This window comes from Pinus tabuliformis, chromosome 7 (assembly GCF_031772625.1).
Source record: "Pinus tabuliformis cultivar Carrire ecotype Pingquan chromosome 7, CPIR1, whole genome shotgun sequence".
In the NCBI taxonomy this organism is placed as follows: domain Eukaryota; kingdom Viridiplantae; phylum Streptophyta; class Pinopsida; order Pinales; family Pinaceae; genus Pinus; species Pinus tabuliformis.
This window is the reverse complement of record NC_142293.1, coordinates 187,826,097-187,854,010: the sequence shown is the minus strand read 5'-3', so window position 1 is coordinate 187,854,010 and position 27,914 is coordinate 187,826,097. Positions and strand designations below refer to the sequence as shown.

General features: G+C 35.3%; 1 protein-coding gene across 1 annotated transcript in view; it reads left to right on the top strand.

The window, feature by feature from the left end:
* LOC149246484 (uncharacterized) overlaps positions 1–21,390 on the top strand; it is a 39,575-nt gene extending 18,185 nt beyond the window's left edge. Inside the window, exons 2-4 of the mRNA XM_089455704.1 lie at positions 20,245–20,678; positions 20,798–20,953; positions 21,047–21,390. Coding sequence (XP_089311830.1) covers positions 20,616–20,678; positions 20,798–20,953; positions 21,047–21,124 — 297 coding nt within the window. The 5' untranslated portion in view covers positions 20,245–20,615 and the 3' untranslated portion in view covers positions 21,125–21,390. The remainder of the gene's footprint in view (positions 1–20,244; positions 20,679–20,797; positions 20,954–21,046) is intronic.
* Positions 21,391–27,914: the final 6,524 nt, after the last annotated feature.

Sequence of the window (27,914 nt, the reverse complement as noted above, 5' to 3'; positions counted from 1 at the left end):
AGGTGCTGATGTTGTACTAGGAGTCCAATGGCTACAATCCTTGGGTACAATAGCTTTTAATTTTCAAGAACTTTTCATGAAATTTTCTGTGGAAGGAAAGGAAGTTGAATTAAGGGGTATTGCAGGGAAACCAGGAAAGATAATCAGCTCTAATGGCATGACAAAGCTTCTAAAAAAGGAGCAAAGAGGTGTAATTGCACAATTATGTTCGCTAGATGTTTCCACATTGGAATCATCTATTTCTCCAGATCTCCAAAAAGTCTTGGACAATCATTCCAAGGTATTTGAGACTCCCAAAGGTCTCCCACCTATGCGTGATCATGATCATGCTATTCATCTGATTCCAGGAAGTGTTCCTCCAAACATCAGGCCGTACAGATATCCATATGTCCAAAAAAGTGAAATTGAACGTATGGTTGCAGAAATGCTAGAGGCTGGTATAATTCAACCGAGTCAAAGTTCTTTCTCGGCTCCAGTAGTATTGGTGCACAAGAAGGATGGATCATGGCGCATGTGTCCGGATTATAGGGAGCTCAACAAGCTCACTATTAAAGATAAGTTCCCCATTCCTGTTATTGATGAATTACTGGATGAATTGCATGGATCAATTTACTTCACCAAGTTGGATCTTCGTTCGGGATATCATCAAATCAGAATGAAGATTGAAGACATTCCTAAAACGGCATTTAGAACTCATGAGGGTCATTATGAATTTTTGGTCATGCCTTTTGGCCTTACCAATGCACCTTCAACATTTCAAGGTTTGATGAATTCAATTTTCAAACCATTCCTTAGAAAATTTGTGTTAGTATTTTTTGATGATATACTAATCTACAGCAAGTCTTGGAAGGATCATGTTGAACATGTTGACAGGGTGTTACAACTATTGGAGGAGAAACAATTATATGCAAAAAGATCCAAATGTTTCTTTGGAGTCCAGGAGGTGGAATATTTGGGTCATATTGTATCTCATGAAGGAGTTAAGGTAGACCCTAGCAAAATTAAAGCCATTAAGGAATGGAAAATCCCCACATCCATAAAGCATCTGCGAGGATTTCTTGGGTTGACAGGGTATTATCGCAAGTTTGTTAAGAATTATGGGAGAATAGCAGCACCTCTAACAACATTATTGAAGAAAGATTCATTTTCATGGACTTTGGAAGCAACAAAGGCCTTTGAACATCTTAAAGAGGCAATGTGCCAAGCACTGGTCTTAGCTACACCGGACTTCACAAAAACCTTTATTGTGGAATGTGATGCTTCAGGAAATGGAATTGGTGTTGTTCTAATGCAAGATGAAAGACCCATTGCTTTTGAAAGTCGTCCAATCAAGGGAAAGTTTTTAAGCAAAGCTATTTATGAGAAGGAAATGTTGGCAATACTCCATGCACTTAAGAAATGGCGACCCTACCTAATGGGAAGACACTTCAAGGTAAAAACGGATCATGATAGCCTTAAATACTTTTTAGAACAAAGATTATCCTCTGAAGAGCAACAAAAGTGGGTCACAAAGATGTTGGGTTATGACTTTGAAATCATCTACAAAAAAGGGAAGCAAAATGTGGTGGCAGATGCACTCTCAAGAAAGGATGAGGATGTGGAAGCATTGTTGTGTGCCATTTCTATTATCCAACCAGATTGGATAAACGAAGCAAGGGAGGAATGGAAGAACGACGAAGAAGTGTGGGCACTTATTCAAAAGCTACAACAAGATTCCAGTACTTCTGATACATTTAGCTGGAAAAATGATTCGTTATGGTACAAAGATCGCTTATACCTCTGTAAGAATTTCCAGCTAAAACAAAAGATTCTTATGGAATTGCACACTTCTCCCTTAGGAGGGCACTCAGGATTTTTAAAAACTTACCACAGGGTTAAGAAGGAATTTTTTTGGGATGGCCTTAAATCAGATATTCAAAAGTTTGTGGCGGAATGTTTGGTTTGCCAGCAAAATAAAGTTGAAACAATTAAGACACCAGGTCTATTACAACCTTTATCCATTCCAAGCCAACGTTGGGAGGAGGTTTCAATGGATTTTATCACAGGTTTACCCAAGTCTGAGGGAAAGAGTGTCATCATGGTGGTAGTTGACAGACTTACCAAGTATGCACACTTTTGTGCATTATCACATCCATTTAAAGCCAGTACAGTTTCTACTGCATTTATGGAAACAGTTCAAAAGCTACATGGAAACCCAAAGATTATTGTAAGTGACAGAGATCCCATTTTCACTGGAAATTTTTGGACAAAATTATTTTCTTGTCTTGGTACTCAGTTAGCTCATAGCTCATCTTATCATCCTCAATCTGATGGGAAAACTGAGATAGTAAACAAATGTTTGGAAGGATATCTTCGTTGCTTTGTATCTGATAAACAGACACAATGGGTCAAATGGTTGCCTCTGGCTGAATGGTGGTATAACACTTCCTTCCATACAGCAACAAAAATGACCCCATTTATGGCACTTTATGGGTATCAACCACCATCCATCACATCATATTTAAGAGAAAATTCTAAGGTTCAGGCAGTGGAACATCACATTGAACATCAACAACAAGTCCTCCAACTCTTAAAGGATAACCTCGTGTTGGCACAAAATAGAATGAAACAACAGGCAGATCAACATCGCAGTGAAAGAAGTTTTGATGTAGGTGATTGGGTATTCCTACGGCTACAACCATATAAGCAAATGTCCCTAAAGCAAGCTAAGAAGGATAATAAATTATCACCAAAGTATTATGGTCCGTACAAGGTGTTGGAAAAGATTGGTACTATGGCATACAAATTGGAGCTTCCTGCAGCTTCTCGATTGCACCCAGTTTTCCATGTTTCATGTTTAAAGAAGGTTATAGGTGACAAGCTCCCAATTCAAACAATATTGCCAGAACTTGACGAGGAAGGAAAAATTATATTGGAACCGGAAGCAATCACAAAAACAAGAACTCGACAGCTACGAAATCGATCAATTTCAGAGTATCTTATCAAGTGGAAGAATTTATCCGCTGAAGATTCCACATGGGAGGATGAGAATTTTATGCAGAAGTATCCAGAACTGCTCAAGCATTGAGGACAACACGTTTTTTAAGGAGAGGGGCATGTTGGGTCCCTATAATACTAGTGATTACCCCATTACTATTGTAGTTATACCCCCTATTTATATTGTTGTGCCCCTATTACCCCCATATTGTTATTTCTGTGCCCCATAGAATCCCTCTATTGTTATTTTTGTGGCTTTATATTATTATTGTTAGGTCGGTTGGATTATATTGTGACTCCTTAGACTCCTATATATAGAAAGGAGGTTTTTTCATTTGTATCATCCAAGAATTGTTCATTTATGTAATGTAAAGGAGGTTGCCCCCTCGAAGAGGCTGAATTCTAAGGTGTGGATCTCTCTTTTCTATCTTTTTGTGAGCTGGTTTCGTAACAGTTTGGACCTGTTAACATCAAATCATTAGGAGGAGCATCATATTTTTTAACATTTATAGATGATGCATCCAGGAAGGTTTGGGCATATCCTATGAAAAATAAAAGTGAAGTGTTTGGGATATTTCAAAAATTCCATGTTGTTGTTGAAAGAGAGACTAAAAAATTGCTGAAGTGTTTAAGAATAGATAATGGTGGAGAATATTGCTCAAATTAATTTAAGGAATATTGTAACAGGTTTGGCATAAAGCATGAGAAGACTATGCCTAGTACTCCTCAACGGAATGGTGTCGCAGAAAGGATGAATCACACCATAATGGAAAAGGTGCGAAGTATGTTGTCCAATTCTAGTTTGGAGAAGAATTTGTGGGCTGAAGCAATCAGGACTGCTTACTACCTCATAAATAGATCTCCAACTACAGCCTTGGATGGCGGTATCCTTAAAGAAGTTTGGACTAGTAAGAATTTGAATTATTCTCACTTGAAAATCTTTGGATATGAAGCATTTATACATATTCCCAAAGAAAATAGAACTAAGCTAGATGATAAATTTATGAAATGCATATTTTTGGGATATGTAGATGAAGATTTTGGTTATCATCTATGGGATCCAGTCAACATAAAATTATTAGAAGTAGGGATGATATATTTAATGAGTCAGAAATGTTCAAGAGGACTGTAGGTGAGTTTGAGGTCAAGAAGGTTATTGACAGGTTTGAAGAGCAACAGGAAAACATCCCACCAATGCAAGAAAATGAACAGCAAATTCAGGAGCATCAAGAACAACAAGTGGAAAATGATGAACAACAAGAAGAAGGAATCTTGCAGGAACCCTTATAGGAGATTCAACCTGATAATGCACCACCACAGTTGGTTCACAGATCTTCTAGGCCTCATAAGCCTTCACAGAGGTATCCTCCTTCAAACTATATTTTGTTGACTGATGAAGGCGAGCCTAATTGTTTTCAAGAAGCTTGTAAAGTTGAGCACAGTGAAGAATGGAAGAAGAAATGAACTTTTTGCTGGAAAATAAAACTTGGGAGTTGGTAAACCTCCCAAAATGTAGAAAGGCTCTACAAAACAAATGGGTTTACAGGATTAAGCATGAAGGTGACGAAAAGAAGGAGAGGTATAAAGCAAGACTGGTGGTGAAAGGTTTTGCCAAAAAAGAAGGTATTGACTTCTCTGGAATTTTCTCACCTGTTGTTAAAATCTCATCCATTAGAGTCATTCTTGGTCTAGTTGCTGCTTTAGACCTAGAATGTGAATAGTTAGATGTAAAAACTGCTTTCCTTCATGGTGACTTGGAGGAAGAAATTTATATGGAGCAGCGAGAAGGCTTCATAGAAAAAGGCAAAAAAGGCCTTGTTTGCAGGTTGAAGAAGAGTCTCTATGGGTTGAAATAGGCACCTTCACAATGGTACAAGAAATTTGATTCATTCATGTTGGAACATGGTTTTAGGTGGTTGGAAGCTGACCATTGTGTCTATATCAAGAGGTATGATCAAGGAAAGTATATCATATTATTGTTATATGTGTATGACATGTTGATTGTTGGGCATGATAAAAATAAGATCAATAGGTTGAAGAAATATTTGGGTAGCAAATTTGCAATGAAGGATTTGGGACCAACACAACAGATATTGGGCATGCAGATTATGTGTGACAGGAAAAACAAAAGGTTGTTGCTATCACAAGAAAAATATATCAAGAAGGTGCTTGACAGGTTTAATATGAAGGGTGCCAAGCCACTTGGTACACCCCTTGCAGCCCACTTCAAGCTGAGTACTGAATTATGTCCTAGTGATGACAAGGAGAAAGAAGAAATGAGCAAGATTCCTCATGCCTCAACAGTTGGCAGCTTGATGTATGCCATGGTATGCACACAACTAGACATTGCATATTCAGTGGGAGTAGTGAGCAGGTTCCTTGCCAATCCTGGAAAACAACATTGGCAAGCAGTAAAATGGATTTTGAGGTATCTCAAAGGTACTAGTCATTATTGTTTATGTTTTGGTCATGATGAGACTATGCTTGAAGAATTTACAAATGCAGATATGGCTGGAGATATGGACACCAGAAAGTCCACTACAGGTTATTTGTATACATTTGCAGGTGCAGTAGTATCTTGGGTATCAAGGCTACAAAGAATAGTATCCCTCTCTACAACAGAAGCAGAGTACATAGCTACAATAGAAGCTTGTAAAGAGATGTTGTGGATGCAACGATTCCTAGGAGAGATAGGAATAAAGCAGGACAAGTATGTGTTATATTGTGATAGTTAGAGTGCCATTCACTTGGTGAAAAACCTAGCATTTCATTCAAAAACCAAGCACATTGACTTAAGGTACCATTGGATCCGGCATGTGTTGGAGGAAGAATAGTTATCCTTGGAAAAAATCCATACAGATAGGAACCCTGATGATATGCTCACTAAGATTCTACCACGAAATAAACATGAGTTATGTAGAGGCATGGTAGGCCTCAATGTGACTTGATGACTCTTATTTGGCTTCAAGTGGGAGAATGTTAAGTGTGAAGCCAAATTCATGAATCACATGTAGGATTCTAGATCCTTCTACACTACCATTGGTTTCTAGATCTCCAGGATTCTAGATCCTTCTACACCGCCATTAGTTTCTAGATCTCCATTTGAATCACATACAGGATTCTAGATCCTTCTTCTGCCTCTATAGATTTGTAATTTCTCTGCCTAGGGAAAGCAAGCCAAGGTCTAGGCCTGTTACGTAATGCAAAGTGATTTTTGTTCTCCAATGATTGTTTTATCTATTCCATTGTGTCTGATTGAGTAATCTTGTTGTTTCTCCATTTGTCTGTCTCTGAAATTATTCTTTGCTATTCCCGTCTAAGTCTCTGAGTATAAATATGTTGTGTGTTATGTATGCTTTGAACTAACAAGAGGTATTGCCAATGGACTTAGTTGCTTACCTTGAGCTAGCTGACTTCATTAACCTAGCAAGCGTGTTAGAATATGCTAAGTCATTGGAATAGGCGGCAGGCCCCTATCATTCACTACGAACATAAGGAGCATATGCAAATACAGTTTATGATTTAGTTCCATATCCGATCACACCAACAACACTTGTGGCTTTGAGAGCCTTGCTGAGGTGAGACCTTGACTAAAATGAATTTCTTGCTCCCCTCTTCTGTTCCAATGGCTTCATTGGTTTGTTGGGTCAATTGCTTCGTTGTTTTCCATACTGCAAAATGGAAGAGCAAAGCAATCAATCATTTTTTTTTTTTTAAATCAAAATGGAAACTCTAGCTTTTACTAAAAATGATGTAAGGCAATCCATGGAATTATGTTGCCTCTGTAATGTGATGGAGCTTATACAAAGATGTAGAGAATTACAAGGCGATTAGTTGATTCAGGATGACAAACATAGCCACCATGCTTCAGAACTTCACGGCCGAGTTTGCTTAGTGTTGTTTTCTAGGGTGAGCTTTGCACACTCTTTAATACAACCAATTTAATCTTGCAAACCAAATAATTTGGACAATATTAAAATCCCATTATCCTTTTTTCAAAATGATTCTACCTTATTTTAAGTAAAAAAAATGCTTTCTCTCCATTTTCTTGCAATGCAAATAAATTGTGCAATATTTACATCCCATCAGCCATAATTTTAAATGATTCTACTTGATTTTAATTAAAAAAAAATGCATTTTATCTCAGTTACTTAAATTAAAAAAAATAAATAAAAAATCAATTCTTACCATTAAAATGTATCATATTTAATTACAGATGATTTGAATAATCACACGTATCATAGAGAGCCGAGTTTGTGAACATTCATCCACAAAAATAAGTGTGAAATATATTTTACATATAAATCTCATATGAGATAGATGCCCATTGAGAATATTTAGAAGGAACCCGAAGAAGAGCACTAATTTTACATTAATATAATCAAACTATAGTTGGTAAGGGGATGCTTATTGGATTATGGGCTAATTTTAATCAATAATCCTAACATTGTTGTGGGAAATTACTTAATTAACTCATCATTTACTGATGAAAAATCAAATTATTTTAGTTCTTTCCAGTATAAAATTCATATAATGATAGATTATACGTTGTTGAAAGAGAATGGATATCGATAACATTTATTGGTTATAATTTAATAAATAAGTATAAATAAGGGTGTCTCTTGAAATGCAAGAAGGGTGTCTCTTGGAATTAATAAATAAGTATTTGTGTGAACACAATTTGAAAAAATCCACATATGAGAAAGATATAACGGTTACCCTTTATGTAATTGAGATCTCATATCCACATTTCAGCAAGAGGTGTCTCTAAGTCAAGATTGACCACCATAGCCTAAAGTATTTTGTAAAACAAATGCTATCATCACCAAATTAGCATAATTGGGTCACTAAGATGCTTGGCTATGATTATGAAATCATTTATAAGAAAGGAAAAGCAAATATAATGATTGATGTTTATCAAAGCAATTTTAGGAGGATCGGTCCCTCTTTTCCTATTCCTTCACTTTCCTGTGATGGTTGGATGTATCCTATAAAGAATGGCTAGCAAAAAATAGTATGGTTCAACGAATCCAAAGGCTTTAGGAATACCGTAGTTCTCCTAAAGGGTATGCATGGCAACAAGATACATTGAGGTATACAGGGAACATTGTTTTGGTAAAGAATTCTAAAGGGTTTTAGAGGAATTGTGTTCATCACCTACAAAAATTCACTTTGGATTTGCAAAACCTATAAATGAACTATGTGTTGCTTCTTTTAAGAGGGAATGGCACCAAACATCCATAATTTTCTAGTGGTATGTGACACTTTCCAAAGAAACAAGGGTGATATGGTGAAGATGATAGGAGCATTGCAACCACTACTAATTCCAACACATATATATGGTTTTTACAATGGGTCTTCTAAATTTGGAAACTAACCAATACTACTAGTTGACAATATTTCCAAACATACTCATTTTTATACCGTATTACATTGATTCACACCTTCTTTAGTGGCACAAGTCTTTATGGGTTATATTTGTAAGGTACATATTATGCCCACACCAATTGTCTTCGTCAGGGATCCCACATTCACTAAGTTGTTTAAACATGAAGGTACACAATTAAAAATGAACATTATATATCATCCCTAGATAGACGCTTAAATTTAAGTGGTGAACAAGTGATTAAAATGCTTCCCGTGATGCTTCTCTTCCAAAATACTACACCAATGGACATAATGGCTTCACTTGGAAAATGGTGGTACAATACCAATTATCATGGAGTTACTCCAATGACACCATATGAAGCTATATTTAGCCAAACCCCTTGTCGGTGGCTTTCTATTTATCAAGAACTTGCAAGGTTCAGGTAGCAGATCACACACTTCACACAAATGAAACCATTCTCCACACACTTTAGCCTTTAGGACAATTTGTTATGGCTCAAAATAGAATGAAGCAACATGTGACTAGGACTACTAGAGTGTTTTTTGTAGATGAGGATTAGGTGTTTCTTTACCATGAATTCTATAAAGAAACATACCTCAAAGATAAAATCCACGAGAAACTAACATCATATTAATTCTATGGAGCCATATCATCATTGACTAATGCATTGAATAACTATCCTACAAACTAGTTTTTCTAGTCTAAAAAATCCAAGATTCAATGAGTGTTTCATGTATCATGATAGAAAAAGCTACTCTAATTGAATTGCATGGTGCAAACTAAATCAACAAAACTAGATGGAGGGTCCATATGCCAAAGAGCATCAATTGTGTTAGTTTACAATCTGAGATGTACCAATCTAGTGGAAATGTATGTAACCAAATGATATTGCATAAGAATGAGTAGAGATTCTACAATAATCTTCCCACCTCCAAACTAGATAAAAACATTGCTTCGGAAGGGGGAGGACATAGGGTCTTACCTTAACCCTCCTACCTTATGTTGGTTAGTAGTTACTCAATTAATGTATCTCATCATCATCATCATCATCTTCAAATAAGACCCACCAATATTATTAAATAATTATTAAATGTAAAAAAATCTTCTTTATTAAATAAAACATACTAAATAATTATTACTATTTAATCACGAAAATCCATTCAATAATGATTTTGTTATTATAACTTTATTTAAAAAACTAAAGATATATGTGTTGTACGAATAACGGAAATAATGAAGAAAAACAAAGAAACTCAACAGAATAACCTAGACAAGAAACTGAATTGGATTGGAATTTGTTATTCAACAATGATTCTCCGCTCATCACATTTCATGGGCATTTGTTAGTTTTATATCATCGACCGTCGTTACATAACTAATATTTCAGTATAAAACTGTCTAGTTACATTTTACCCAAAGTTACTAATTCATTGTCAAACTAACAAACTCAACCTTGACAACAGTTTTCCTAATCTCTTGCCCATGCCCATTCATCATCTTTTCTGCAAGCCAAGAGAAGCTAAACACCATCGCAACTTCTCTATTGTAACTGGCTTTGTGAACATGTCTGCACAATTCTCTCGCATATGGACCTTTTGAAGAGCTACTTTTCCGCCATCGATCACATGTCTCAGAAAATGATACCTTACGTCAATGTGCTTGGTTCTGCTGTTATAAGCAGGATTTGTAGCCAAGTGAATAGCGTTTTGACTGTCACAAAGTACATTCACTTTCTCTTGTGTCCTTCCAATCTCATCGAGCAGACCCTTTAACCAGATTGCTTCTTTACTGGCATCTGAAGCAGCTATATATTCAGCTTTGGTAGTGGACAACGCAATTGTTTCTTGAAGCTTTGACATCCAACTAATTGCTCCACCTGCAAGAGTAAAGACATAACCTGTAGTAGATCTTCTTTTGTCCAAATCACCTGCATAGTCAGCATCTACATATTTGCATACTGATCCTTCACTACAATTAAAGACGATGTAATGGTCACTTGTGCCTCTTAGATATTGAAGCACCCATTCACTACTTGCCAATGTTCTTTACCTGGATTTGCCATGAACCTGCTGACAACTCCAACTGCATGTGAAATGTCAGGTCTTGTAGATACCATCGCATACATTAAGTTGCCTACAACATTTGCATATGGTACATGAGACATATACTGCTTTTCTTCATTAGCTCTAGGACTCAAAACCGAAGAAAGCTTAAAATGGGAAGCTAGTGGAACATTAACAGGTTTCACATTATTCATAGAGAACTTTTCAAGTACCTTCTCCACATACTTCTGCTGTGATAACCAAAGCTTACCATTTTTCCTGTCTCTGTGTATCTCCATGCCCAAGATATGTTTTGCTGCTCCAAGATCCTTCATATCAAACGTCCTAGAGAGTTGAGCCTTTAACCTGTTGATCTCTTCCATGCTTTTGCTTGCAATAAGCATATCATCAACATACAAAGCTAAGATAATGAATATGCCATTGAAACTTTTGAAGTACACACAATGATCATACTCACTTCTTATAAAGTTCTGGCTCACCATGAAGGAATCAAACTTCTTGTACCATTGTCTGGGAGACTGCCTCAGACCATACAATGATTTCTTGAGCTTGCAAACTAATCTTCTGCTGCGACCTCGTACAAAACCTTATGGTTGTTACATATATATCTCTTCATTCAAATCACCATGTAGAAAAATTGTTTTAACATCTAACTGTTCTAACTCAAGATTAAGCAATGCAGTTAGTGCCAACACAGTACGTATAGAAACAAGTTTTATAACTGGAGAAAAAATCTCATGAAAGTCTATACCTCAACCTGAGAATACCCTTTTGCTACCAGTCGCGCCTTATACCTTTCGATACTTCCATCAACTTTTTGTTTCAGGTTGAAGACCCATTTACATCCAACAACACTTCTCCCTTCAGGAAGCTATACAAGATCCCAGGTATTGTTCTTGGCTAAGGAGTCCATTTCTTCTTCCATAGCCATTTTCCATTTCTCTCTATCTGTATCATCTACTGCTTCCTGATAACAAGAGGGTCCCCCATCTTCAGTAATCAAAGCAAAAGATGAAGTAGAATCTTCATACCTTTTGGGAGTTTTCCTTTCCCTTGTAGACCTTCTCAGAGCAACTAGTTGCTGAACTAGTTCAGAAACTTGCACTGGTTCAGAAGCTTCAACGGCTTCCTTTGTGTCTTCAACACCTTTTTCTCCAGAAGTCTCTCCTTCCTTTCGACTGTCACCGAAAGGTCTAGCCTCCAACTAAACTCGTTGATTCAGCGATACCTGTTCCTGTTCAATTCTTTCAACATTTGATTTTAACGGAGAGGATTCATCAAATGTTACATCTTTACTAATGACTATCTTCCGCAATGTAGAATCCCACAACCTATATCCTTTCACTGCATAGTCATACACAACAAAGACATAACATTTTGACTTTGGATCTAATTTTGAACGCTGATTTTTCGAAATAAGAGAATAAGCATCACAGCCAAATATCCTCAAATGTGAATAGTCACAAGACTGACCTCTCCAAACTTCTTCAGGAATTTTACAATCAATTACTACTGAAGGTGATCTGTTAAGTAAATAACAAGCAGTAGATACTGCTTCTGCCCACAACTCCTTTTGCAAGTTAGCATTGCTAATCATGCTTCTAGCTCTTTCCATAAGAGTCCGATTCATACGCTCAGCAACACCATTTTGCTGAGGAGTATAAACAACAGTTTTGTGTCTAACAATTCCATCATCCTTACAGTATTGTTCAAATTCAACTGAAGTGAACTCACCACCATTGTCAGTTCTTATACATTTAATAGATTTGTCTGTTCTTTTCTCTACTATTACTTTAAATTGTTTAAAGACACTTAATACATCAGCTTTCCTTTTTAGCATATAGACCCAAACTTTACGAGAGTAATCATCAATAAACATTAAAAAATACAATGCACCTCCATATGACACAACAGGGGATGGTCCCCACAGATTAGAATGAATATAATCTAAAACATCTTTACTATTATGATTTCCAACTTTAAATCTCTGTTTACACTGTTTTCCATAGACACAATGTTTACAGAAATCTAACTTCAAGGATTTAAGATCGGGAAGAGATTTACGTTTCATCAATATCTGAAGACCTTTCTCGCTCATATGACCCAATCGCTGATGCCATAGACGAGTACCTGCTTCTTCCTTTTCCGATGCAACCACTGCTTCATTGACCTTAGTACTTCCTTTTAACCTGCAAAGATTTCCGACCTTTTCTGCGTTCATAACCACAAGGGCTCCTTTAAAGACTTTCAAGACGCCATCCTGACCTGTAAACTTATAACCATCTGAATCCAACACTCCCAAAGAAATCAAATTTTTCTTCAAATCAGGTACATGTCTAACTGTGTTATCATACATCTTAATCCTGATATCTCCCATCCCAATAGTCTGACATGACACATTGTTACCCATAAACACAGAACTACCATTTACATTTTTATATGAAGTAAACCAATTTCTATGTGGGCACATGTGATGCGAAGCACCAGAGTCTAACAACCAACTATCAAAACCCTGAGAGACATTACATTCAGGTGAAGTTTCATCTATCATACATAATTCTTCAGCAGATAAAACTTCATCTATCATACCTAAATCGACCTGATTCGCTTCGTTCTTCGGGTTTTAGTATTCCTTTCGTTTCCAACAGTCTTTCTTCAAGTGTCCAACTTTACCGCAGTTCCAACATTTTGCCTTACACTTCTTTCCCTTCAATTTTGATCTGGAAGACCCCCTTGGTTTATCTCCTCTTTCCTTTGAGCGTCCTCTAGCGACCATGGCTTCTGATGCAAATGTTTCAGTGCTGGATTTCCTTCGTACTTCTTCAGATAGGAGAGCTCCCACGACTGATTCAAACTTCAAAGAATCAGCAGAGCTGAAGCTGATTGAAGTTACGAAGTGATCCCACGATTCAGACAGAGAACACAACAAGGTTATGGCTTTATCTTCTTCCTGTATTTTGAATTCCATATCTGTTAATTGACATATTAGTGTATTAAAAACATTCAAATGTTCTGCAACGTTTGAACCTTCTTTCATTCGAAGACTGTATACTTTCCTTTTCAGATAAATTCTTTTGGTTAATGACTTTGTCATATAGAGATTTTCAAGTTTTTCCCACAATCCTGACACCGTAGTCTCTTCAACAATGTTGAAGGGAACTTCATCCGCTAGGCATAACCAGATGGTACTGAGAGCTCGGGCATCCAAGTCCTCCCAGTCTGAAGTAGTCATGGTTGCAGGTTTCTTAGTTGCCCCATCCAATGCCTTGTGCAACCCTTGTTGCACAAGAAAATCCCTAACCTTCAGTTTCCAAAGAGCAAAATTGCTATTTCCGGTGAAATTCTCCACTTCGAATTTCGCATTCGACATCTTGGCCATTTTTCCACCTTCCTAGGGTTTCAGTCTTTCTAGGGTTTTTGCTTTTCAAGAAAAAAAAATAATCTCAGCCTCTGAACTAGGGTTTATATTTTTCCTTCAAAAAATAATAACCTTTCTTTATTTAGAGACCCTTTCTTACAAACCCCTTTGTTATTCAAACAAACAAAGAAACCCTTCCTGAACCCTTTCTTTTCCTCCAATTTCACACATTCACTCCTTTACTGAAAAAATTCTGAAACAATTTCTGAATATTTTGTTCCTTTTGTTTTTTTCGATTCAAAGGAAAAACCTTTAACAAGCCCAGAATTTATTTAGCATTGCTGGAAAAAAAAAATAATACCCGGTCTTTCACGCAGCTTTGACCAGCACCTGCTCTTCGAGTTGGCTCTGACTTCTTCAATACGCAGCACACAACGTCTCAGCAATCAGGTAGATTCACCAGCGTTTTCTTCTGGGCAGTGGTTCCTCGATCTCTGGTACGCAACAGCACCACAGACAGAGAAAATACACTTCACTCAGAACACTGCACAGCAACGATTTCCTTCACATACGCAGGCTCGGTTCCTCGCTGGACAACAACGTCTTCACACACGCAGGCTCGGTTCCTTGCTGGACTGCAGCGTCTTCACACAGTCACGTAGGTCTTTCACACAGGCAATCATTCAACTCGCACTGCATGTTCTCATTCGCTCGACCTTTTTTTAATACGCAACAATCTGGCTCTGCACGCAAGGACAGCACGTCTTCACACGACTTCTCATGTAGGGATAGGCTCTTTCATGGAAAAAAAAATACCTCACGCAGGTCTTAGTCTCACGCTCAGGTTTTTGGATTCACGCATAGCTTGCAGGTCTCAGCCTCACGCGCCTTACACCAATCGCTGATGCAGACAGCCTTTCACGCCTCGCTGGTCTTCACACAACAAAGAAAAAAGTCTTGGACTCACGCCTTCAACACACAGCCGCTTTCTTTCATGCCCAGGCTCACCGCCCTCGGAGCTCTGATACCACTTGTTGTACGAATAACGGAAATAATGAAGAAAAACAAAGAAACTCAACAGAATAACCAAGACAAGAAACTGAATTGGATTGGAATTTGTTATTCAACAATGATTCTCCGCTCATCACATTTCATGAGCATTTGTTAGTTTTATATCATCGACCGTCATTACATAACTAATATTTCGATATAAAACTGTCTAGTTACATTTTACCTAAAGTTACTAATTCATTGTCAAACTAACAATATAGATGTTTTACTAAACTATCAACTTCTAATAAAAAATCACCTCACCTCACTTTAGAAAATAATAAATAAATAAACCTCACCTTTTATTTTTTCTCATTAATAAAAAACATATTTCTCATATTATCTTTCTATATAATATTTTATATTTATGACTTTTATATACCTAATTTATTTTTAATTGAAACGATTTAACACTACCATGTAAACTTTAATGTTCAAAGGTTTGCCTTTATCTTTTCACTTTACCGGTTGCAGCGAATGACTCTACTACCATTGCCATTCATTTGATGCTCTCTAAGGATAATTTGAAGGAGCATTATGGGGGCACTTGTCATTGATCTTTCAACCAGCAAGTGTTAATATTGGTATGAGAGGATGGTTGTGGCACCCTCTCCACAAAAGGGCCAGCTGGCCAACCATAACTGTATTCCTAATAATATACATGGGAGAAGATGTTTGGAAATCTAGAACCGAGATGTATACCTTCCTCGTTGTGTTAAACATGATATAGTTATGAGATGTATACCTTCCTCGTTGTGTTAAATATGATATAGTTATTGAGTATAGTTTGGTTAATTTTTATTTTATTTATTTATTTTAAATTATTCTAAATTTAAAAATATTTAGAAAATTCAATAGCTATAAGTGAAGTTAAGTCACTTATATAATAGAATATTTTTATTTTGAAATCCTCTTTAAAAATATTTTAAATGTGTAATAGATATAAGGATAGTTGGACACAATTAAAGAGGATATTGCTTCCAAATGCTTAGAGTGATTTATGAAGTCACTTGAAAGAGGGTATGTTTCCCAATCACTTTAATCATTTATAAAATTATATAAGAATAATTCATAATTTAATTATAAATTTTAAAATATTCAAAATATTTTAAAAATCTTAAATAAATAAGTAAAATAAAAAACTGATTTGAACTTTCCAAAATATGTAATAACTATAATAATACACTACTTACTTAATCAATATTACAAAACTTATTAAGGTTAGGAAACAGGTGGATTTTTGGGATTTCCCTTCCAATGCTTAATTTGTCACCATACAGGTCACCTGATGGCAAGATGTCCCTGAAATTTTAGAAATAAGCTTGGTGATGATCATATTGAGTCTCTTCACTAGTGTTGAGCACCAGGAACTTCTGATGTGCAAAAGGATAGTGAATGTCCAGGCATCATGTTATCAATTTTTTGGTTAGGGGTTTATCTTGTCATCTACAATTTCCTCAATATATAAATTTCTTTCCAGTACATACAAGGTTTTTGGAATAGGATGGTCGAATACGAGATTTTGAAGATTGGCTCAATGATGTTAGCTAGAGATTTAATTGCTACTATCTTTGGAGAATAATTTTGGGGAACACAATGTCATATCGACCCACTGGGAAATCAGTTATGGGATCTCTTTGCGGAAAACCATTTAGTGGGTGTTAGACCTTTTCCCCTCGTCCTACATGGAGTAATGGTAGATGCGCTTTTGACCATATTGGGAGAAGGTTAGATTGGATATTGATAGATGAGAATATTCTAGAAATGTTGGGGAATGTAAGGTCATGGGTTTCTGAGGCAAAAAATTCAGATCATACTCTGATTATTATGCAATAGAGAGGGGAGAAGGCCTAGAAAGGCCACCCTTTCAAATTTAACAGGTCTTGGCTCGACAAGGGGGCCTTTAACAAAATGGTTTGATATTCTTGGATGTATTTTGATTTTTCAGAAGAAGGATCGATGATGAGCCAAATTATGGATAAGTTAAAGAGGTTAAAATATGTGATTCGATCGTGGGAGTGTAAAAAAAAATTAAATACGTGAGTGGAGTTGGAGAAGATTGGCGTTGAGATGGAAAGTCTTGGTCTTCAAATGGATCTTGTGGCCCTGTCCCTTTTGTAACACACTTACCTGAAGGAGTTGGAATATAAAAAAGAAATATTTTAAAGATTCAAGAGGCCACCTAGCATTTAAAAAGCCGAGCAATTTGGATCAAGAATGGAGGTCGTAATACCCATTTTTTCCAGCATTACGCTACCCATAGGAGGAATATGAATTCTATCTGGGAAATGGAGACTACTTCAGGGGCAAGAGTTTATAATATTGAAGACATAAAGAGGGAGGTTGTCAATTATTTTGAGGCATGTTCTTGGCTCACACGGAAGTGGATATCCATGAACAACTCTTGGGTATTGAGGCTTTCCCTATTATGTTTATGGCAGAATCAAATGTGATGTTGGGGATGTTTGTTTCAATGGAAGAGATATCCACGGTTCTTATATCTTTCACGAAGGACAAGTGTCCTGACCTGGATGGGTGGACAATAGAGCTCTTCTTACATTTTTTTTACTATGGGTAGGGATCTTTTGAATATGGTGGAGGAATCACTCATTTCTGGTTGGGTATATGGGGTGATTAACTCCACTTTTATCACTCTCATCTCGAAGTTCTCCCACCCAATTGCTTTCACATATTTTTGGTTGATTTCCATTTGCAACATTACATATAAGCTGATTTCAAAGATCATTGCGTTCATGCTAAAGGGAACTCTTTCTAGCTATATCTCTCCGGAACAATTCAATTTTCTCTCAAATCGACAGATCAAGGATGTTGTGGCAATTACTCAGGAATGCATACATACCATTCGCACAAAGAAGATATATGCTTTGGTTATGAATTTGGATCTTCACAAGGCTTATGACAATGTTGATTGCTCCTTTCTACGAATGATTCTTTCTAAGATTGAGTTATCTATGGACAATGCTTCCTGGATCATGGTGTGTGTCTCATTTGTAAATTTTGCACTCTTGATTAATGGTGCCCCATCAAATTTTTATGGGTTGTGAGAGGTTTGTACCAAGGGTGCTCATTATCCCTGTTATTATTCATCTTGGTCATTGATCACTGAGCAAGAAAATTGGGGAGGCTCGTATTGGAGGCGCTTTATGTGGCTTGTAGGGAACTCGTAGAGTCTCTGTCTCTCATTTATTGTTTGTTGATGATGTTCTTACCTTTGGATAGGTCTCTTTGGCTCAGTGGAATGTATTACATTCCATTTTCGTTAGATATGGTGCTGCATTGGGCTTTTGTCTAAATGGTAAGAAATATTTATTGATCCACTACTCTAGAAATGATGAGGAGGTAACCAACATTGTTAGGTTTTTTGGGGTGGTTGTCTTGAGTATTGAAGAAGATTTCCCGTATTTGGGTTTAAGATTGAAACCAAATAAATACCGGATAGTGGATTGGAATTAGTCACTGGATAAGCTTCAGAAGTGTCTATCATCATGGTCTTATCGCTGGCTATCTCTAGGAGGCAAATATACACTTATCCATAGGTCCTACAACATATCTCAGTGTATTGAGTGCACCTTTACATGCTTCGTATTAAGTTCATTCTATGGATCAAGGATATTATTGCACATTTCCTATGATCGGGGGCCACGGGTATCACAAGTTTCATCTGGTGTGCTTGGATGCCTTTACTAAAGGAAAGGAGTTCGGTGGATGGGACTTACTGGATTTTAGAGTTTTTGGGTGGTATTTGGTAGGAAATCATTTATGACAAATACTTGAACAACATGTATCTCTTGAAATGGTATAAAAGCCAGAGTGATGGTACAAAGAAGGGATCTCATATATGGAATAGTTTCTTAAAAGTTAGAAAGTGCATTTTTTATAATATGCATGGGTTCTTTGGATGTGGGGAAAAATCCTACAGACAGAAGGTTGCTATTTCTCCTTACTCGTCTTGGATGGACGCTGTGAAGGTTAGACTATCCCCTTCAAACACTGATTATTGGAATAAGCTCATTGCATATCTTTAGTCGTCAGGTCTTGTAATGAAGGGACGAGGGGATGACTTAGTTTGGAGTGGTTCGCTTCATAGTGGGAGCATGGTAGTTTCGGAAATTAACAAATACATTTCCTACAAAGCACATGGTTTGACAAATCAATGCTGGCACAGGGGCTATGGAGTTTGAAAGTGCATTTGAAAATAATTATTTTTGATCGACTAGCATGGAAAATACACATTCTTACTTGGGATAACGTTTGTAAAGGGGGAATTTTGGCCCAGGATGGTGTTTTTTCCACCTGGAGTCACCGGAGAATGCCCTTCAACTTTTTTTACAATGTCCATTTTCTATTTTAGTGTGGGTGAGGGTCTTGGATTTTCTCGAGCTTCCTGCAATTTGGGCTTTCTCCTTGCTTGAATTTGGCTATCAATGCTGGTTCAATAGGCGAGGGGAGTATAAATCTATTCTGTGTTCATCAGTTGGGAAATTTAGCGCGCAACGAATTATGTGATATTTGAAGATAGTTCCTTGGATATTGCCCGGATGTGTACCAACATATAGGCTTGGTTGGAGGCTGGGGTGCGGGTAAGCAAAGTTGACAAGACACCCAATCCGAAGAGGAAATTTTACAGGCGAAGTATCCTGTTGGCTTTTTTGATGGTGCCTCACAATCTGGATGATGTAGATGTAGGGTTGTGTTGATGATCAATTCACACATTCAGTTTCAGTTCTTCTGGTTTGGCGAAGAGGGCACAAATACTAAAAGATGTAGATGTAGGGTTGTGTTGATGATCAATTCACACATTCAGTTTCAGTTCTTCTGGTTTGGCGAGGAGGGCAGAAATACTAGAGGAGAGTCCCTTACCCTTTGGGGACTGTTATACATGTCCAGGAAACACCGTCTGGATCAAATTTCTGTCTATGGAAGTAAAATTTTTTGGCCCCAACTTGGTCAATTTGTTGGCTCGTATTGAGATGTTAGAACAATACTTGTTAGCTCGTATTGAGATGTTAGAACAATCCTGGTTGGCTCGTATTGAGATGTTAAACAACGTGGCGAATGGGCTGTCAAAGAAAGGTTTAGTGGTGAATCCAGGTTCTTTTCACTACAGTTTTATATTCGATGGTGCAGTGCAAGACGAGGGCGAGATCGCTCTTTGAAGAACATCTTCTGATTTCATATTTTTGTTTGTATTTTTTATATCTGATAGGCCACAATTTCTCTGCGATATGGACGTATATGAGTTCTTCATCTGTTTTGTACAGTGCCTTTAGAATTTGGATGAACATACAGACCTAATGTGTGGACAGTTATGATATTTAATTTCTCAGTCTTTTATTGGGACTGCAGTATTTTGGTTTTGCACATGATGAACATACCCGGTGATATAGGTACTGGAAACCTCTCAGACATAACAGTCATGATGAATGGGATGGAGGAGAGATGAAAAACGTGAAGAGAGTTCTTCATCTCTTTCATTTGAGCACAACCCGCCTTCTGACTCATAGTATTCGTGAATGTCTGCTTACCGAAGTCTGTGCATAAGTGACACGTCCTCAGGGGAAGGTTACATCTGTCCACAGCGGTATCACATGAGTGAGATACGTGTCAATCTCTTGTGCTCCGGTGACTGATATTTATATGGGGCTCTGCTCATGCTATTCAACGCAGTATTATCTCAGCGATACCCTATCAGAGCATTGCATATTTGCATTACCTTTGAAGACATCGGTCGATCTATTCCTTAATCACAAGGACAAGGATGGCGGATCAGTGCAAGCAATATGGGCAGGAGAAGGTTGAGCAAGCTCAACAAACATCTCAGGTAACGATTTATATATTATTTCTGTGCTCTGTCATTCTCTCTTCTTTTTTTTTGTACTGTTTAGAGATTTTGAGTTGGGTTACTGTTATTGATGACATTGTGTATTTTGTTTTGCGAAGGGGATGATGGGGACTGCTCAACAGAAGGGTGGTCAGATGAAGGATATGAGTGAGGAGAAGACTTCTCAGGCCACTGACGCGACAAAGGGAATGGGTCAGTCCATCATGGGAAAAGCGCAAGAGGGCAAAGATCAAACTGGCTCTTTCTTTCAACAGGTTATTGATTGAGCATATTAACTATTGAATTTGAATGTCACTTTTTCTTTTGAATGTATTGAAAATAATTGTGTTTTGATGATGTTAATGCAGACGGGGGATAAGGCTAAGGGCGCTACACAGAGTGTCATGGACGCTGTCAAGAAACCCTTTGGTGGTAGCGATCAGTAGCCAGGGGAAGAAATTAAGTTAGGACTGTAGTCCCATGCTGAGAGACTTTATGTTAGAGAAGGCAGATTGTAATAAGTCTCCCAGTTTTGTCTAGTAATAAAAATTATGTGATGCATCTGTTGATAATGTGGACAAGTGGATGAATGTTAATTAGAATGTGGAGATGAGACTTGGAATGTTTGATGTGCGTCGGCTATATGAAACAATATATTCAGGACTATATATGTTTGAATGGGAAATGTGCACACAAAGTGGTTTTAACCGTTTGCGAATTGTTGTGGATGATTTTCGGAATAGAACCGTGTAGTATCATGTGATGTGTCCAATGTTTCTGTTTCTGTTGGTGATTCCATTCATCGTGGGGTGATTCGATTATCATGAGGTGATTCTATTCATCGTGATCGGTTCATGTTTCATGGTTTCATACCCCAAGTTTCAAGCACCTCATCTCAAAATTTGAAACATACCTCAAGTTTCAAGCACCTCATCTCATGAAACAAACCTCAAGTTTCAAGCACCTCATCTGAAAAGAATGTAATACATAAGTTTAAAAGAATGCAATACATAAACTTCAACACTTCATCTCACCCTAAGGGGATTCAAGATCACCAGAAAAGGAGACTACCCGAGCGAAGTTTGAAGCACTTCATCTCACTCCAAGGGCACCTCATCTGAAAAGCATGTAATACATAAGTTTAAAAGAATGCAATGCATAAACTTCAACACTTCATCTCACCCTAAGGGGATTCAAGATCACCAGAAAAGGAGACTACCCGAGCGAAGTTTGAAGCACTACATCTCACTCCAAGGGGTAAGGGGAACTCTAAGGGGAGTTTAAGTTTAAAAGAATGCAATACATAAACTTCGGGGAACTCTAAGGGGAGTTTAACTTTAAAAGAATGCAATACATGAACTTCAGCACTTAGTCTCACTCTAAGGGGAGTTTAAGATTAAGCATTGAGATTTTTAAGGTGGAATAATTTTATATTATAAAATTTTGATAAATTATTTTTAAAATAAAAATAAAAAAGGCATTGACATAGTTAGTTTGGGAGTTTTTTTGGGCCAGTGGAATAATTTTATACTATATAATTAGTGAAGTTGTAAAATAATTTTGATAAACTATTTTATACTATATAATTAGTGAAGTTGTAAAATAATTTGATAAACTATTTTTAAAATAAAGATAAAATAGTGAAGTTGTAAAATAAATTTGATAAATTATTTTTAAAATAAAAATAAAAAAATTGGAAATTAGTGAGTTTGTAAAATAATTTTATATTATATAATTTTAATAAATTATTTTTAAAATAAAATTTTGATAAATTATTTTTAAAATAAAAATTGGAAATTAGTGGATTTATAAAAAAAAATTGGAAATTAGTAAAAACATGGATAATTAACCCACCTACTAATATTAATTTTTAAAATTTTCTCAATAAAAACAACTTTAAAATTTTCTCAATAAAAACAACTTTAAAATTTTCCCTCTATATAATCTTTAAAATTTTCTCAAAAACAACTTTAGAATTTTCCCTCTATATAAAACAATGGATATGGAAAACAATATTATCTCAATAAAAACAACTTTAAAATTTTCCCAATATATATAAAACAATGGATATGGAAAACAATATTATCTCAATAAAAACAACTTTAAAATTTTCCCTCAATATAAAACAATGCATATGGAAGCAATGTAAAATGTAAAATTTTCTATATATATAGAACAAGGCACTTTAAAATTTTCTATGTATATAGAACAAGGCACTTTAAAATTTTCTCAATAAAAACAACTTTAAAATTCCCCCCCTATATAAAACAATGCATAGGGAAGCAATGTAAAATTTCCCTTGTATATAGAACAAGGCATATGGAAACAATGCTTTTTAAAATAAAAAAATTGGAATTAAAAAATTTGGAATTAAAAATTGTAACTTGGAAGTAAAATTTTCTATCAATATAGAACAATGCATATAGAAGCGATGAGATGAAAAATTGTAACTGGGAAACAATGCATATAGAAGCAATGAGATGAAAAATTGTAGCTTAGTATGTAATTCGTATGTTTAAAAAAAAATAGAAATGGAAACAACTAATGAGATGAAAAATTGTAATTTAATATATAATTCATATCTTTTTAAAAAATTGGAAATTAGTGAAAATATGGAAACTTAATCTACCTACTAAATATATGAAAACAATGTATATAGTACTAAATATATGAAAACAATGTATATAGAAATTGAAATGGAAAATTGTAAGTTAGTATGTAATTCATGTGCTTCTGTATTTAAGATTTTCTCTGCATATGGAAGCAACGAGATGAAAAGTTGTAGCTTAGTATATAATTCATATGTATTTTTTTTTTTTTTTTTTTTAATTTAAGTGTTTGTCAAGCTCTAGATGTAATTGAGGATATTTGTCTCTTCAACTCGAACACGTCAAAAATCAAAACTAAAAGAAATCAACTCTTCAAAAACCAAAATCCACTCAGATCAAATGCAAAACATACTAAAGTTTCAAACACCTAATTTCTATAAAAGTAGGTTAATCCGACAATTTTCCTGTATATAGAAAAAATGTTTATTGAAAAGAAACAATGCATGCATATGGAAGCAATGAGATGAAAAATTGTAGCTGAGTATGTAATTCATATGTGTTTGTGTATTTAAGATTTTCTGTGTATGGAAGCACTGCGATGAAAAGTTGTAGCTTAGTATGTAATTTATATGTATTTGTGTATTTAAGTGTTTTTTTAGCTGTAGTTGAATGTATTTGTCTCTTTAACTCGAAAAGGTAAAAAATAAAGCTAAAATAAATCAACTCTTAAAAAAAACAAAATCCACTGAGGTCAAATGAATGCAAAACATACCAAAGATTCAAACACCTAATTTCTATAAAAGTAAGTTAATCCAACAACTCAGTTTGATAAAAAGTTAAATGAAATTATCTCTTCAAAATCCACATAAAAACAAAATGATTACAAAACATACCTAAGTTTCAAACACCTCATTTCCATAAAAGGTTAATCCAGCACCAGATAAAAAGCTAATTCATCGCTTGAGAGCTGGGCTTGCTGGGATCAAAATCAAACCCAAAAGCTAATTCATCGCTTGAGAGCTGGGCTTGCTGGGATCAAAATCAAACCCAAATGAAATCAACTTTTCAACTCTTAAGGGACCAAAATCAAACCCAAATTCTTTTCAACTCTTAAAGGACCAAAATCAAACCCAAATTAAATCAAAATGAATGAAAAACATGCTCAACTTTCAAGAACCACACATTTATCCAAAGCCTGAATCCCTAACTTGACAGCACCCCCTCTGCCACTACTAATCCTTCCCATGGAACTTCTGATTGTTCTCCTTGGTACCCTCCTCAGAATGTATTTACACGGCCACTCCTTTCATTAATTCCATTGTTTGAATTTATTTATCATTTCCAAGTCATTTTTCATCGTTTGAAACATGTCCTAAATGCTGTGGATCGTGGTTGCTATGTGAATCCAACTGAAAATGTTTTCGTTTCTTCATTAATTTTTCTCAGCTCTTCGTTCTTTTTCTTTCAAACATGTTTTTCTCAACTGAAAATGGGTCGTTTCTTCGTTCCTTTTCTCTCGGTTGTTGTTTATTCTTTAGTTTTAATTTTTAGCTATGCGATGATAATACATTTTTGAAAAATGATAAGATGGTCTATTTCCTTGGTTCTTTTTCTTGTTTCAATTTTTAGGTTTGTGATAATTAGCCAAAGCTCCCCTATTTCCTATTTCAATCTGAGTTTTTTCCCACCCCAACGTTTTCTTGGTTCTTTTTCACATCCTTGGCACAACCATATTTGCTTTCTTGTTCTCTTCACCATTGATTCTATACATTGCTCAAGGCTTTGCATGCTGCATGTTTGTTTTGTTCCATCGATCACAACATTTGTCATGGATATTGGAGTAGTAGTATAGCCCTGTTGTTTTCATCATTATTTATTGTGCGTTGGTTGGTTCAACGATGAGGGTTGTTGGGTTACTGTTTAATGCCGAGCTTACTTCAATTATCCAGTTTGTGTTTTCATTGATTATTGAATCAGTATTTTTCATTCCCAGTATTAGATTATCTTTTAACATTGTTTATCATGGTTCTTGATATAACTCCATTGTTTTAAGTTTTAACATTATTACTATGACGGTTGTATAGATTAATGGTTCACTTGTTCTAGATCAACGCATTGTAATGCATTACTGAAATGCAGGTGGTCACAAAGTGTTAACAATGCTTCTAAGTTGTGTGGAAATCAATCTAGGGGCGTATGGCGTCCATGCATTTTTGCATCATTATCTCATATGCACAGATATCGAGGTGGAACTATGGTTTCCTTGGATCGGTAGGGTGGAAAAAGAGTTTAATGTCTAGAATTAATCACCATTATCACAACCTAAAAAAAATCAGTAAATTTATGCACCATGTTTTCATCTAATGATTAGTTCACAATATTTTCCCAAATTTCCAAGTTCAAAATACATTGGCGATAGATTCGTTTACAGGGAAAATTAAAATTGAGTTAAATATGATAAATCCTGACCACAACAAGGCACCATCTACCTTAACCACATATTTTTTTTTATTAGAGATGGGTAAGATTGTCTTATGTTTACAAACAGAATGCCACACCCAGACATGCATGTGTTTTAATTTTTTTATTATGATTTGCACATCAAACACCTATATCGAGAAAAAGACTCCCACCCTGGGGGCATTGTTATAGGCGTTGCTCGTAGCGTCATCTCAGAGGTTTCATGCAAAAGTATTTGCGGGGACCCCGTCACTTTCTTATTGTTTTGAAGAGTATTGAAGATACTTTCAAATTTATTTGGGTACAGTAAACGCTCACCCATAATTGCACAATTCAGGTCTAATTTCCATATTGAGCATGATTGAACATTTTGCAACATTTTTTATTTTTGTTTGTATCTTAGTTTGAATCCATAAGCAACATGTAAGAAATTTACAGCAATTGATGTAATGTGCATTTAAAACTACATTGTTATTGTATTTTCCTGAAATATATATGCCCTTTAATGTTTAAATTTAATTTAATTTTTATATAAATGTTAAAATTAATACATCTTGATAATAGGCCTTAAATTTAAGGGAAAATGGACTAAATATCATCACCACATACTTCTCCTTTGGCATTCTAACCACTCCTTCAATAATAATGACATGAAAGAAAATTTTAATAGCTTGAATATCCATCCACTGAAGTGTTTGAACTTCTTTTGAAACAGTCAGTATTAGATGTCTATTATAAATATTCTGATAAATATTTTTAATAATAAAATAGCGATATTGTTAATTATTACAACCAATGTTTATTCAAAATAATAATAATAATTGTATATTTTTAAAACAGGCTTTGATCAATGAATTGCTATACATTTAAATAAATATATGGAGACCCAGTTTGGGTCACTGGTTTAAGAGTTCCGTTATTCATGGAAATATTGGTTGACTGGTTTAACAGTTTTGTTATTCATGGAAATATTAAATAGCTATAGAGCTGCTTCAAGAATTATAGTTAAACATTCGAAAAATTAATATTTTTTTTTAAATGAAATTATACATATTTTATTATTGGAAAAATAATTTTAAGTAAATAATTTGTCTAAAATAATTAAAAATAGATTAGTAAATGATTAAAAATTGAATAAAGATATGATGCAAACCATGTTTAGTTTGGTCCTTGAACAATTCCAATGCTCATGGAAATATTACTTACAAGAATTTATTTTTGAAAAGGTCAATAATTTTGTTTCAATATAATTATACATATTTTATTATTGGAAAAACAATTTTAAACCCAAAAAAACTATGTTTTAGAATTTAAATAAATAATCTATCTAAAATAATTAGAAATCTATAAAGATAAGTATATAGATGATGAAAAATAATGTTTTCTATCTTATCTTAGATGATGAAAAGTAATGAGGGTAGGCCAAATAGATTAGCCTAGTCATGATGCTTCAGCATCATCCAATCTCTTCGGCTAACTACAACCAGTTCTTTATTTGAAAAGATAAAACTAAAAGTGAAATTTAATTGTTCTTTATTTAAAAAAAATAAATTAAAAGTGCAATTTAATTGTCTAACGAAATTGTAAACTTTGGGCTTCATCTAATCTCTTAAACTTGCTATAGAAATATCAAGTTCTTTATTATTCCCTGCCGTAAAATAAGTTTTCTAATCTAAAAGTTGGAAAAAAAAAATTATATATTTTTTTAAAATTTTAAAATTTATTTTTTCTCCATTTTGATTTGGTAATTTGCTTAAGCTCTTATTATAATAATGTACTTTCGGACACAATACTATTTTATTAATTCATGTCAGATGCAGGCAGTCGGTGCCTTAGATGTTAATTTATCCTACAAGCATCGAGTTAATTTTGGGGGATGTTTAGCGGGGTTTTATTCTGGCAAATTGCCATAACATTTTCACTGAGAGATATTAGCAGGGGGTTTTATTCTGGAAAATCGCCATAACATTTTCACTGAGAGATATTTGTTAGAAATTTAACAATTCTACAATGTTGAATTTGAACTTAATGCGGAATTATCATAGAATGAAAAACTTAAATGCCCAAATGAAAAATACCTCCACCCATTGATGCTGCTCACACTTTGATTGCAAACTTTCTGCAACGCTTCCGGCAGTTCCTTCTTTTGTTTTCTGGCGTTGGCTTGAAAAGAATAAAATTAACACTGAAGTCTTTAAGCAGCTCCACTCTTTGCAGGATGTTTGTT